This window comes from Mustela erminea, chromosome 6 (assembly GCF_009829155.1).
Source record: "Mustela erminea isolate mMusErm1 chromosome 6, mMusErm1.Pri, whole genome shotgun sequence".
Classification (NCBI taxonomy): Eukaryota; Metazoa; Chordata; class Mammalia; order Carnivora; family Mustelidae; genus Mustela; species Mustela erminea.
In genome coordinates, this window is record NC_045619.1 from 77,485,815 (window position 1) to 77,499,534 (window position 13,720).

A 13,720-nucleotide genomic window follows, 5' to 3' on the forward strand; every position below is an offset into this window, starting at 1 on the left:
AAAATAAGAGTGATAATTGATTACCTACGTTTTAAAATCCTCACGCGAAGAGTAACATATGCTCTTCTTTCCTCAACTTTCAAAGATAGATGATCATAAAGAGATCTTAACAATGTTATACAGTCTGATAAAAATTAGTATCCTTAATAGATAAGTCTGCTTTGTCAATTATAAAAAAACAAAAAACAAAAAAGCCTCAAGTATTATTATAAAAATGTGGAGAGTTAATACCATGAAGGAATACCTGCAGACAATAAACATTAAAAACATTCAACTCCACTAGTAAACAAAGAAATGCAGATTAAAAAAAATTTTTTTTTTTTGAGGGAAGACATTCAGTTTGGGTGTGGTGGGACATGTATATTCACACCCTACTATCTATGTATAATTTGATAAAATCTTTCTGGAATGTAATAACGAGGGTAAACAATACTAATGGTGCTTCAAGTTTCTATATCACATTTATTACACAATCTCACAACCTTCCAATGAGGGAGGAGTCATCATTATTCTCATTTTACAGATGATAAGAAACTAAGTGAGGGAAAGGTTAACTAAACTTGTCAAGACTATGCAGCTAGTTGGTGGCAATGCTGGGATTTGCTTTAGCCTAATAAAGAATAGGATACTCTGAATTTGGGAACTTAGAATTTAATTGCTTCACATATCATACTATAGTATATGATCATATTGTAATATAATTATGGATGGTTATTAAGATATTTAGAACATACTATAGATATTTTGACTAATAATTTGAGAGATTTCACTAAGCAACAAATTGATTTAATGAACTTACCATATTCACAACTTTGTGGAAATCTGGAAATTTTGGGAAATATCTGGAAGATATTAAAATTATGCAAAATCTTCATTGAAGAACTAAGCACAAAATAAGGTCCCAAACAAAATATATAGTAATTAATTTACTAAGCCAGGACTCAAGGAATTAAGGCAATTGGCCTATTATACAGAAAACTCTCAGTTATTTGGAAAAAAAAGAAAAGAAAGGAAAAAAGAAAAGAAACCTCTCAGCTATTTGAGATTAGTTATGTAGGACAAAATGATCTAAAAATACAACCCTGTTGGCATTACAAAGAACAATTAATGTCAATATTCTCATCCATATCAATTACTCCAAGACTTCTAATATGATTCTAGAATTTTCCTATTTTTTTAAAATTTTTTTATTTGACAGAGAGAAATCATAAGTAGGCAGAGAGAGAGAGGGGGAAGCAGGCTCCCTGCTGAGCAGAGAACCCGACGTGGTGCTGGATCCCAGGACCCTGAGATCATGACCTGAGCTTAACCTGCTGAGCCACCCAGGGGCCCCCCTAGAATTTTCCTCTTTAGAGAAAGGAAAATAAACAAAAAAATTAGTAGCCTTTAAACAATAGAATTCAAATTCTATTTATAGCTTCCATTCACAGATCAGGTTTAATAGTACATTTTATCCTAAAACAATTCCATAGTAGATGTGGTGGGGGGGGAGTCTTTGCAGAGTAGTGTTTATGAGTCTTCAATGAGGCATGTTTTGGTTTAATTCCAGGTTCAGCCACTTTCTATTTGTGTAAACTTGGACAAACTGTGGGGATAATAATAGTATCTACCCAAAATGATCATTGGAGAATTGAATGAGATTTTACATGTAAGAAGTATACTGCTGTCACATGGTAAAGAGCTATTACATATTAGCTATTATAGCCATTCTTGATACCTTCCCTCTGTCAGTGACTGTGATCCACAAAGAGCACAAAATCAAGCTTAATTAAATGCAGGATTTAATATGCCTTCCCGTACAAAGCGTCTCTCATAACAGGCCTCTCTTAAGTAGGATAGTAATGTTACCCTAAGCAATGCCTCAGGGACTTTAGGAGATCGGTCTGTAGTTGATTTGAAGGTTGCCACAATTCCCCCCCCCCCAAAGATTTTATTTATTTATTTGACAGACAGAGATCATAAGGAGGCAGAGAGGCAGGCAAAGAGAGGGGGAAGCAGGCTCCGGCTGAGCAGAGAGCCCGAAGCGGGGCTCGATCCCAGGATCCCGGAATCATGACCCCAGCCGAAGGCAGAGGCCCCAACCCACTGAGCCACCCAGGCGCCCCAGGTTGCCACAATTTTTAATTTAATATCTCACTTTAACTTGGTTTTCTTCAGGGTCTTCCTTGTGCTTTGCCTGATAGTTCACCCCCACAGAGACTGTATAATTACTGTAAATCACTTACTGTATATTGGTGTACATCATAATTTTGTTCACATCATTTCATTCCTCTTAAAAATAGCATTTGTGGGGTACCTGGGTGGCTCAGTGGGTTAAAGCCTCTGCCTTCCGCTCAGGTCATGATCCCAGGGTCCTGGGATCGAGCCCCACATAGGACTCTCTGCTCCCTGGGGAGCCTGCTTCCTTCTCTCTCTCTCTGCCTGCCTCTCTGCTACTTGTGATCTATGTCAAATAAATAAATAAAAATCTTAAAAAAAGCATTTGGTATGGTCATGCTGCCCCTTCCAATTCTTCATTTTGCCAAAAATCACTGAAAAGCAAAATAATAGCAAATAACTCCTAATGGATTACATGTCAACAGACAGGGATGATTAAGGATTGACATTGCTCTATGTTCCCTGGGTTTAAATGTATATTTTCCAAAGAGTAAAATTCATAGCCAAAAGTGTCTTTCCCTGGCATGTTATCAGTTTATCTTGTAAAAATAGTTGTCTTGTTTTAATAAGCTTTCAAATATAATTGACTCTTGAATAACACAGGTTTGAACTGCATGGATCCACTTATATGTGGATTTTTTTACAGGACTATAAATGTATTTTCTCTTCTTTATGATTTTCTTAATAACCTTTTTCTTTCTCTTTCTTACATATTATAAGAATACCACATATGAAATCTGTGTTAATCAACTATTTATGTGATCAGTAAGGCTTCCTGTCAACAGTGGGCTGTTAGTAGTTAAGTTTTTGAAAGTCAAAAGTTATATGTGAATGTTCACTGTACGGGGGTTGGAATCCCTAACTCCTGTGTTGTTCAAGGGTTAACTCAGATTCTCTTACTGTTTTTACCACGTTCAGAATTTTTAAATAGTCTCAAGTTGACCCTGTTATTATCTGATGTTTTATGAACACATTTATTTTTGCCACTAGTTTCAGTTCTGATCTTGGATTATGACACAAAAATATATCATGATAAGAACAAAAATGAATGTTAACTTCAATCACACACAGAAATGTATTCCACAGTCACTATTTTGATGTGAACTAGCTAGATGTTTTTTGTCTCTTCTACCAAAGGAATCTTATTTCACTATAGCTTAAATTTAGGTCACCTTGAAAAATGTGTATGATTATAGATTATAATACTAATTCATGATAAATGACCAAGGATTCGTGGAAAAGAATATATAAATGATGAAATTTCAAGTTCTTATAAGAGAAGATTTAAAAATTATCGTCATGTTAAAAGCACCAACTTATTCTATATGAACATGTATGAAATAAAAATTATTTATTCAAGAATTTCTTTGAATTTCTTCAAAGTTTCCTTAAATTTCTTCCTGATTTTATGATTCCTAATCAAATGCATTAGACAACATGAAAAAAATTACATTTGAATTGCTGCGAAGTATTATCTTTGCATGGGGTGGGGGGAAGATGATCTCTTTCTCCTTTTTCAGTTCTCCAATCATCATTTCTGAGTTTTGGAATATAGCATTTCAATATCAGATCTGTTAGCATTTGATTTAACTATCAGTAGCTCTCAGATTCCCTGTTCATCTTGGAAGTAGGGATGACTCAGAGCTAGTTGGAACGCTGCCTCCTCTCACTGGAAAGACCCGCAGGCATACTCTAGTTTCATTATTGCTAGGAATTGGCCCAAGGAATACAGCAAGTTAGTTGCTTTTTTTTTTTTTAATCTGTTTTCATGAACATATGACAGAGTTTTGAAGCAAAAACTAGTTTTTGCACTGAAATTACCCAACCAAATACTACTTAAAAGTATTTTGTAATGCTATGGTCATTGGCCTGGAGATGAGTAAAGGTTATGTATTGTCTTTCCCTTGTCTGTGGGTTGGCAAATTATATGCTCAGGTCCCGTCTGAATCAAAGGTGACAGGGCTGGTGTTGGCCCCGACCTGCAGGACAGCTAGAAGTTGGACTTGCCCAACAAGAAGGAAGACAGTGGCCTGCCTTTCAGCTTTTCCTTGTGTTGCTAGTCAACATGCAACTTTCACTAGCCAGAGATTAAAAAAAAATTATCATCAGTGAAAACATAAGGATATGCCCAAGCTCATGATGCAAGGTGTTAATCTGTCTCATTTGCCAAAGACATTTAATGTTCCTAGATCTGCTTTGCTGAAATATTTGGGCATATTTTAAACTTCATGTGCTTTTTTCCTCCCCTCAGCTAATAAACTCAATCTAATTAGGCTCCGTGTTCCTTGCTCACCCAAACCTTTCCAAGATATCACAATTTTCTTACTATATAAAATAACCTTTTATAATCTAGGTTGAAATCATAGGTTTTGGCTCAAGAACTGCCCTTGATTTATCACGCACAACATTTTCAGATGGGAAGAGCCTATGAGGTTCACCTGGGCGTGTCCATTCCCTCGGTGTTGGATTTCTGTAATATTTTCCTCCTGGTACCTCACTATTTTGGAAGTGCTGAAGGTTGCATTTTCTCATGTAAAAGATTTTCCTAAGTTCCCTTTTGGCCTACTTCATTACTTGGCCTCACTTCACAAGTTCTCATTTTTTAAACGTGTTATTCTCTGTGGACAAGGTTTTTGACATCCCTTTTCCCTGTAACAATCAAAAGGTTATGCATTCTGGAATTACTCATACCATCATCTGCTCATGTTCCTTACTTTTGCAACAAGAGTTGCATGGATAGACCAAGAACACTGTATAACTATTTTTTTTTTCTTTTCAAGTAATGGCAAGCCTCATTTTCCTCATACCTCAAGAGGATATTTTTTAGATTTCATCTCTTTACTCGTTTTTTAAAATGTTCTCATTGCCATTAGGTTTATTGTGAAACAATAAATGTCAAGTCCTAGCTATAAGTTATAGCTTTTTCAATAACTAAAAGAAGGTAGATCGATACTGTCCAGGATTATTTGAACAATTCTATAACATTCTGATTCACCTGGTCTATGTAATTCACAAGAATATGTTCACACTGCTAACATTAAATGATTTCTTAATTATTCAGGAATTTACCTCGCAAAAGATAGGCCAAAGGGTAGGAGGAAATTTGGAGCATTATGGTAAATGTTACTTTATTACATATCAGCACATATAAAATATGAAACATGGCATCTTATTTTTAAAAGTATTTTATTTATTTCTTTGGCAGAGAGAGAGATCACAAGTAGGCAGAGCAGCAGGTAGAGAGAGAGGGGAAAGCAGGCTCCCCGCTGAGCAGACAGGCCCACGCAGGGCTCGATCTCAGAACCTTGAGATCATGACCTGAGCTGAAAGCAAAGGCTCAACCAGGTGCCACCCAGGTGCCCCTGGCATCTTGTTTTTAAGCAAATTTAAAAGCATATCAAATATCTGGCAAGCCACTCCAGGATCCTCACTCATTATTGAACTGCTCTAATAAAACCTCATCTTTCAACTAGAAAGAAGACTCAGAAGGCTCTTAGTAGCCTTTGCTAATTCTTCAATTAGTACCAGGGATATAAAGGACAAAATCTGGAGCCTTTTTCATGCTTTTTAACTGATACCTTTGGTGCTGTACAGAAGTACACAGCTTTCTGGAAACAAAGCTCAGCTGGCAGCAATGAGTCATTAATGATTAATCTAAGAAGCCCAGCTTAACCATATGGAAGTAGCTTCAGGATAATGGTAGTAAGTGGTGGGCATCCAGGTGATAGAGCTTTTTCGCATCCCTAAGTTTCTGAAGATGGTGGAGGAAGCTGAGGAAGGAGGGTTTGGAGGAACCCCTTACTGCATGCTTTCTGGCATGCTGCATACCTTAAGGAGTCAAATGGAAGAAGGGGTAGTTTTGATCTAAACTGTATATTCACGGTAAAAAAGATACTGTTATTTTGCTCCTTTCATTCATGATCTTTTCCTTTAATTCTCCTTTCCAGGTGGCCAAATGATCACATTCCCATTCCCAGTGGCAAAATACCTGTGGAATTAGAAGATGGATGGTGTGGTGACTGAACCTGGAGTCAGACTGCCCCGTAACAGAATCCTGGCGTCCTCACCTGGTAGGAAACCTTGAAGGGCGGTTCAAGTTCTAAGAGGGAGGTGTCCTAGGGCGAGCACCTGGCCTTTTCCCCGTCTTCGCTGTCAGTCATCATCCGGCCTGGCTACACTCGCCTGATTTCTTGATCGCGATTGGGAAGCCTGGCTCTGTAGATGCCTCAGTGATTTTCTAAGGTCGCAGTCACTTAGCTGGTGATTTTGTGGTTAGCTGATTTGAGAGAACGGAAGTGCATGTATTTCAAACACATTTATTGAGGATCCACTGGATGCGGGGCGATGAGAATTCAGCGGACAAAAATCTTGCTCTCCTTGAGCTTACATTCTGGTGGAATTAAAAGTTGTTTCTCAACATCTGCGCTGTGCTCATTATCAGCTCTGCCTGAAGCCTGGGCCGTGGCAAGCTGGTCTCGGCCCTCCGCGGACACAATCTGAAAGAATATAAATGGCAGAGCCACGAATGAGGCGGGGGTGGGGGTGAGCGTGTGTTGGGGCGGGGGGGGGGGTCACTTGAGGTGGCGTCTATTAGCGTCAATACGGCGGAGTCAGGGGACCCAGCGAGAGCCTGAAAACTTCAAGCCAAACTCTGGGCTTTCCACCCCCCACCTTTCTCCTTCCCTCCGACAGCCACAACCACGGCCGCGGGAAAGCCGTCCCAGGGGTAGCCCGGGGAAGGCAGGGGGCTTGGAGAAAGCGGACTCGGATTCGCTCTCCCTTTTCCCCCTCCAGACTATGGGCTTTGCCCTGGAGCGCTTCGCCGAAGCGGTGGACCCGGATTTCAAGTGCAAGCTGTGCGGCCAGGTGCTGGAGGAGCCCCTGTGCACGCCGTGCGGGCACGTCTTCTGCGCCAGCTGCCTGCTGCCCTGGGTGGCGCGGCGGCGCCGGTGCCCGCTGCAGTGCCAGCCCCTGGCGCCGGGCAAGCTGTGCCGGGTGCTGCCTCTGCGCGGCCTCATCCAGAAGCTGCGCATCCAGTGCGACTACCGCGCCCGCGGCTGCGGCCGCTCGGTCCCGCTCCACGAGCTGGCGGCGCACGTCGAGCGCTGCGCCTTCCGCCCTGCCCGCCGCCGCCGGCCGGACTGCGTCTCGGAGCCGGGCGGCCGCCGCGGCGTGGACGTCCCCGCGCGGGGGGGCTGCGGAACGGCGCCGGGGCCCGGCCGGGGCGGGGGCGAGCGCGGGGGGCCGCCGGGCGTCCGCGGCGGGAGCGGGCGGGGGCCGCGGCAGCTAGTCCTCGCCTGGAGTCGGCGCGAGAAGGCGCTGCGGGCGCAGCTCTGGGCGCTGCGGGACGAGGCGCAGCTCACGGCCCGCAGGTACCAGGAGAAGTTCTCCCAGTACATGGCTCACGTCCGCAACTTCGCCAGAGACCTGGGCGGCGGCCACGGCCGGGTAAGCGCAGAGGGATCGGGCACCTGGGGAACGACTGGGGTGGAGAGAGGACCGCTTCCTTCTGGTACTTCGGGATTCCTTCAGAGGTGACACCCTTCCTCACTATGGGGTGGGAGGCGTCCACCCGCCTTGACCAAAACGACGTACACTGTTGGTACTTTTCGCTGCATTAGTGTTGCAAATTTCCACTTACATTAGGATCGGAACGAATTTAATTCAATTCCAACTTTTCAATGGAGAAAGAAGAATGAGGAAAACTCACCGCCCCCCGACCTTGCTCCCCATTTTTAACTCTCCTGCCCTACCCTACCATGTGTGTGTGTGTGTGTGTGTGTGTGTGTGTGTGTGTGTGTATTTGGGGGTGGGGGGGGCTTTGGCCTGTGCCTAAAGCCAATCAGAAAAGGAAAGCCAGGAAGTGAGGACTTCCCCGACCTTGGCTCCCCTCTGCCCCTGCCCCAGCATCGCTGCCGCCTCCTCAGTCACACACCTTTAGCTCTGAATGACTTAGTTTTCCTGCCAAACTACCCATATTGGCCACCTTCTACTCCTTGCAGAGACTATCAGGGATGTGAGAAACCAGGAAAACCAGGGAGAGATTAGCAGATGGGATTTCTTAGACCTGCGGAGATTTCGTTACCCTACCTTCCCTAAAGAATCTTTAGCTGTCTCGGGATCTCTTCATTGGTGGTGGTGGTGTGTGTGTGTGTGTGTGTGTGGTGTTGGAGGGGTGGTTTGGGGAACCAAATCCGAGAGCAGCCCCATCCATCCCATCTGCGGTCAGACTGGCCCTGTGAGCCCCTGGGCAGCGGCTGTTTCCCTTCTTTGTCGAAGCTGCTGGCCCTGAACTGTGCTGGTGGACTGCCCGATTTCAGACTGAATAAACAAGCCTCTTTGCAGCACCCCCTGTGAAGAAGCTTGTTTATAAAGCTGTTACTTCTCTTCTGGAGGACTTCTGCGCAGTGTTTGACATTGTTGGTCGCTGCCATGGTGAGCAGGGATTTAGCAGAACTTGCACTCCATTCAAGGAGCTGTTTTCATTCTTCAGCGTCCTGGGGAGGAGCAACACACGATGATTCCCGCTTGGGACTGCTTTGCCCTGCCTCCAACCCAGGCATCCAGTTTGGAAGCTTCTGTCCTTGAACCTAAAAAAAAAAAAAAAAAAAAAAGAACTTAACTGTGAGGGGCTAAAATGTTTCTACTTTGTTAACGGGAGGCACAGTGCTTATTAAAAGGCTGGAGGCTATCCCCGATTCTCTCTGAATCCTGTTTAGAGCCAGGTAGATTTACAAAATGGGAGGACCCAGAGAGAAGCGCAGAAATGCGCTCTGCGTTACCAGGTCACGTTTCAAGGTTGTAGGGAAGCCATGATTGATGGAAAGGAGCAGCAACTGGAATTATATGAGGGAAGTCCATGCAACAAGTCAAGCTATGATTCTGAGAAGTGAGGAACAACTGCCCATGTTTTGTAGATTGTCAGAAGGCTTCTCCGTGCGCCTCAGAAATGTTTTCCCACTACCAGTAGGGGCTGCTGCATACACTGCTTGAGAAAAGCTCCTGGGAAGAGGTGGTGGTGGTGCTTATGGAATTTTACCATGAATTGCCAAATGTAGTTTCCTAGGACAGTTAATAATACCCATAGCCTTACCTAGAATAAACCTTGAATGAATAAACCTTACCTAGTCTGGCAGGCTTTCATTTTGTATTTAAATTGGTCTTCATTAGTAAACAGGTTATAGATATAATTCCTGATTGTTTTGCTATTATCTGGCCAGATAATACAGTTTTACTTAACACAAATCCTTTCTTTGTAAAATGCTGTGGGAATAATACAAAACCAAAGTAAGAATACTATTGAAAATTAGGATTACTGTAATTTAGATCCTGCATTACAATAACAATCCAAATATTACAGCCGAAAGAATTTTATCAATAACTTACGGTTACTTCAATCCCTCAAGACTTTCTGAAGTGATGTTTTTACATAAAATAATTCTGAAATTTTTTTATTTTACTCTATTGTAAAAAAAAAAAAAAAAAAAAGGTACCTGTAGGGTTTCCAGAAATTTGTTTTAAATTACAGTGAAGCCAGAATTAGATGCTGTATTAGGATAAAAGATAGAGAGTTGTGTGAAAATATAAAACCTTTAGACATTTTTGAAAATAATTTTTCTCACAAGCACTTTTTTAAAAAGTAAATTTAGGAAGAAATTAATGGTTGAATCTCCCAAATTCAACCATCCTTAATTTTAAGGTTTTCTTCTTTTCTAATGTTAATTTATTGACAGTTTATTTTTGAAAAAGCTTTTTTTTATTTTTAAAAAAGCTTTTGTAAAAAGCTTTTTTCTTTTCTTTTTTTCCTTTTCTTTTCCTGTCCTTTTCTTTCTTACCTAGTTATTTTATCCCTTTTCTTCTAGGATGGAGAACATAAGCCATTCACCATTGTGTTAGAAAGAGAAAATGACACATTGGGATTCAATATTATAGGAGGCCGACCAAATCAGGTAATCTATCTTATTCATGTCTAATTCACTCTTTGGTTATAAAATAATAGAAAACCACTTTCATTTGTAGATATTGAATGAGGGCAGCAAGTGATTTAATCTTTAAAATCATGGTTATGATAAAAAATATCAGATCCCTTAATGCAAATGTTCCAGTATATAACTACATTTTTCTGACAAAATGAAACAAACAAACAAACAAACAAACAAAAACAACAACTAATGAACTAGACTACCCTTTGCTACTTTAGGGAAAAAAGAGAGTATGTTTCATATTTTATTTACATTGGATAGCCCCATTGGTAAACTTCTTAAACCTATTTCACAATAATGTGTATAGGCGATTTCTACTTGATAATATTAGGTAACTGGATTGCCTGATTATGCCTTCTACTTACTAAGTCAACTTGTGGGTTTTCAGAGACTAACACAGACCAGGCAGTTTATAATGCATGTTGATTGATGGCATGAAAAGTTAAAATAAATTGAAATAAGGGATCATTGTTTTCACAGTTGTCTAAGAAATGCCATTTAAAGGAAGATAGTTGATTTGAAATACTGTTGGCTCTCCAATTCAATCTTTTACTTCATTGAATGAATAATATTGTCTACATTGCTGCCAGTTGTTTTCAAAATACATGAGTTATAAACTTAAACCAGACACTGTAGTCACAAAGTTCTTTTATATCCTTCAAATACTACATCAACTTAATTTTCACCATAACTAGAAAAAGGTGGTAAAGTTAAAAAAAAAATCATGTTCTTTAATTTTCTTAATAAACTGCCATGAAATTCTCACATCCTGCTTTGCAGATGTGGCCCAAGGATACTGGGTTAGAGTTGTTGGCCATATGCTATGTTTAGGTCAGGATGGCAATGACATATTTTCCCTCTACTGTTTAGTATTTTGAAAACCTAGCAACTAATGACTACCGTGCTTCTGTTTCTAGAACAGTCCCCATTTATAATAAAAAGATAGAAGTCTTTTCATCATATCTTTTTTGTTTTGTTTTTTTCCTTTAAGGAATGTTTTTATAAAATGCCACTTAGGTGTTTGACATTTAGATGACACTGGACATTTTTAAGAGACTCTTCAAATTCATGTTAAGGAAGGCTAATTAAGGGGAAATAATTTTATTTAAACTGCCATGAAGTAAAATGACATTTAAAATTATTATTATGGTATGTTGGGCATTTTACCTAGATAGGTTTTGCAACATAATTGTTTTCCTGTGACTGGCCGAAGTGTCCTATTTATATTATATCGGTTATATGGTTGAGGTTTAACAATCATTAGGCTCATTGCACCTGGAAATGTGTAACGATTAGCTTTGAAAGGGTTCTCTTGCAGTTAGTGTTGATCTTTTGGGATTTTACACTTGAATAAGCTCCTAGTCTCCCTGTGAATATAGTCAGAGCTTTATTTCCAGAGGCTAAATTATATTTTCAAAACTATGGCCACAATATATAGTGAGACTAGATATGCTTTTTGTTTCCTTGTAACCCTTTTTAATTGCTACATCTCTTGAGAAGTAAGCTGCTTAATAATACTTTGAAGACCATCAATATCACCTTGTACATACCCTTTTCACATAATTTTTTAATGTATACTCAAAAACGTGAAGCGAATGGATAATCTTGTCAGAGATGCTGGACTCATTCATTAAAGCTGCCATCTTGATTAATGACCATTTGGTATTAAGTAAGTTAAAATTCAGTGCCAAATCCCCAGCTAAGAGAGAGAGAGTTGCATGTTTAGGGAGCATTGGCAATGTTACATTTATTAAATGTCCTTTATCCAACTGAAATTTTGTCTACATTTTCTTATTGCTAATGGTTTTGTTTTTGTTAATGTTTTTTTTTGTTTGTTTTTGCTAATGTTTTATTTTTGATAGAATAATAAGGAAGAAACATCAGCAGAAGGAATTTATGTTTCAAAAATTTTGGAAAATGGACCTGCTGACAGAGCAGATGGCCTGGAGATTCAGGACAAAATCATTGAGGTAAGACTATAATATCACACCAATATGAGCCATGGAAGAAATATTGGGACCTTTTAAATTTCCAAACTTACTGGTTTACCTTGGTGAGGCACTTATTAAAGTATGTATCTAACCAGAGTATACTATATCTGTCTAGAGTATACATCCAATCTATATCAATTACTAGACTTAAGATAAAAGAATATATCACCTGAAGTTTCCAAATGTGTTATAAATTACTCTCCTCATACACTATGAAGATAGTTGTGTTATTATTAAGGGATTAATTTTGTATTACATTTCAAAGATGATAAATCTCTGCTAAAGAACATTTTCAATGAGGAAATATTACTATCTTTGAACTTGTGGATTAGTATATTACATGGAGAGTTTGGAATTTCTTCATTTAATATGGTTTTCTTAGTTTACCATTTCTTAGTTTAATATGCATTTCATGTTCATGTATTTTTTCATGAGGAATTTTTTCCTGTTGTGGGAACTCGTCATTTTCTGTATTGTGCATTGTAGCTATGTTGTTAAGGGAGTTGACAAAGTAAATATATGTAAATTAGTAAAATTTGGGCTGTAATCATGGAATTTTAGGTTGCTGCCATTTACTACCAAAGTGCTTTTGAAAGTTTAACTGTTTGAAATAGTATTATTTGGTGTCACTGAAAATGATTAGATTACTTTTAACAGTGGGATTATTTCCAGTGTATTAATAAAGGTGTAAGTAGGAGTTTGGAAGGTTTCTTAGACTCCATTCTTGGAAATACTCTGTTTATTATAGATTATATAATAATTAGTGCCATCTTTCTGATTATCTACATAAAATAGCTGGATGGTGATTGTTTTTTCCTATTAAGCTTGGAGTAAAATTTTAGATATTCATTCATTTTCTGTGCATTGAAAAAGTTGAATTTTGAAACAGGGGTGGCTCAGACAGTTAAGCGTCTGCCTTCAGCTCAGGTCATGAACCCTGGGTCCTTGGGATCAAGTCCCTCATTGGACTCCTTGCTCAGCAAGGAGCCTGCTTCTGCCTCTGCCTGACACTCCCTGCTTGTGCTCTCTCTGTCTCTCTCTGACAAATAAAATCTTTAAAAAAATAAATAAATAAAAGAGTTGAGTTTTGAATAATTTGACCTTGGATAAGAGTAAAGGATGCAGAGGAGCCAATAGTGTTTTTGTTTCAGAAAAAAAGCTCTTAACATCAAGAAATTAGCTGACTACGGACTTTGGGGAAGGGAGAGAAGGTGACCTTTGGCTGAGAAACTGGGTTTTATCTGAAGAGGTCTCTTGTATTAAGATTTTCTCCTTCTAGTCGTGTAGCCAAGAAAGTACAGACCTACTTTCACTGATGCTATCCAGTTTGTCTTGACAATTTGCCCAGTGGAAATATTTACATGCTGCAGTTTGTGTAGTCAGAAATTTTCTATTTCTACTTGTGTTTGTGCAATATGATTTAAAGGGCCACATAATTTAAACAACAAAAAATTATCCTCATTACTCTCTGCCTTATCTCTAAAGCATTTTGATCTTTCCAGTTGAATGGAAAATGAATGCCTACATTTGATACTCTTAGAAAGGCAGATGGAACCCAATACATATATTCAGTTAACACACACACATATA

The 13,720-nt window shown here is 39.5% G+C and overlaps 1 protein-coding gene across 1 annotated transcript in view; it reads left to right on the plus strand.

The window, feature by feature from the left end:
- The first annotated feature begins 6,783 nt into the window (after positions 1–6,783).
- The window catches only part of PDZRN4 (PDZ domain containing ring finger 4), a 352,510-nt gene continuing 345,573 nt past the window's right edge, over positions 6,784–13,720 (plus strand). Inside the window, exons 1-3 of the mRNA XM_032347824.1 lie at positions 6,784–7,605; positions 10,020–10,106; positions 12,002–12,109. Of these exons, the coding sequence (XP_032203715.1) occupies positions 6,955–7,605; positions 10,020–10,106; positions 12,002–12,109 (846 nt within the window). The 5' untranslated portion in view covers positions 6,784–6,954. The remainder of the gene's footprint in view (positions 7,606–10,019; positions 10,107–12,001; positions 12,110–13,720) is intronic.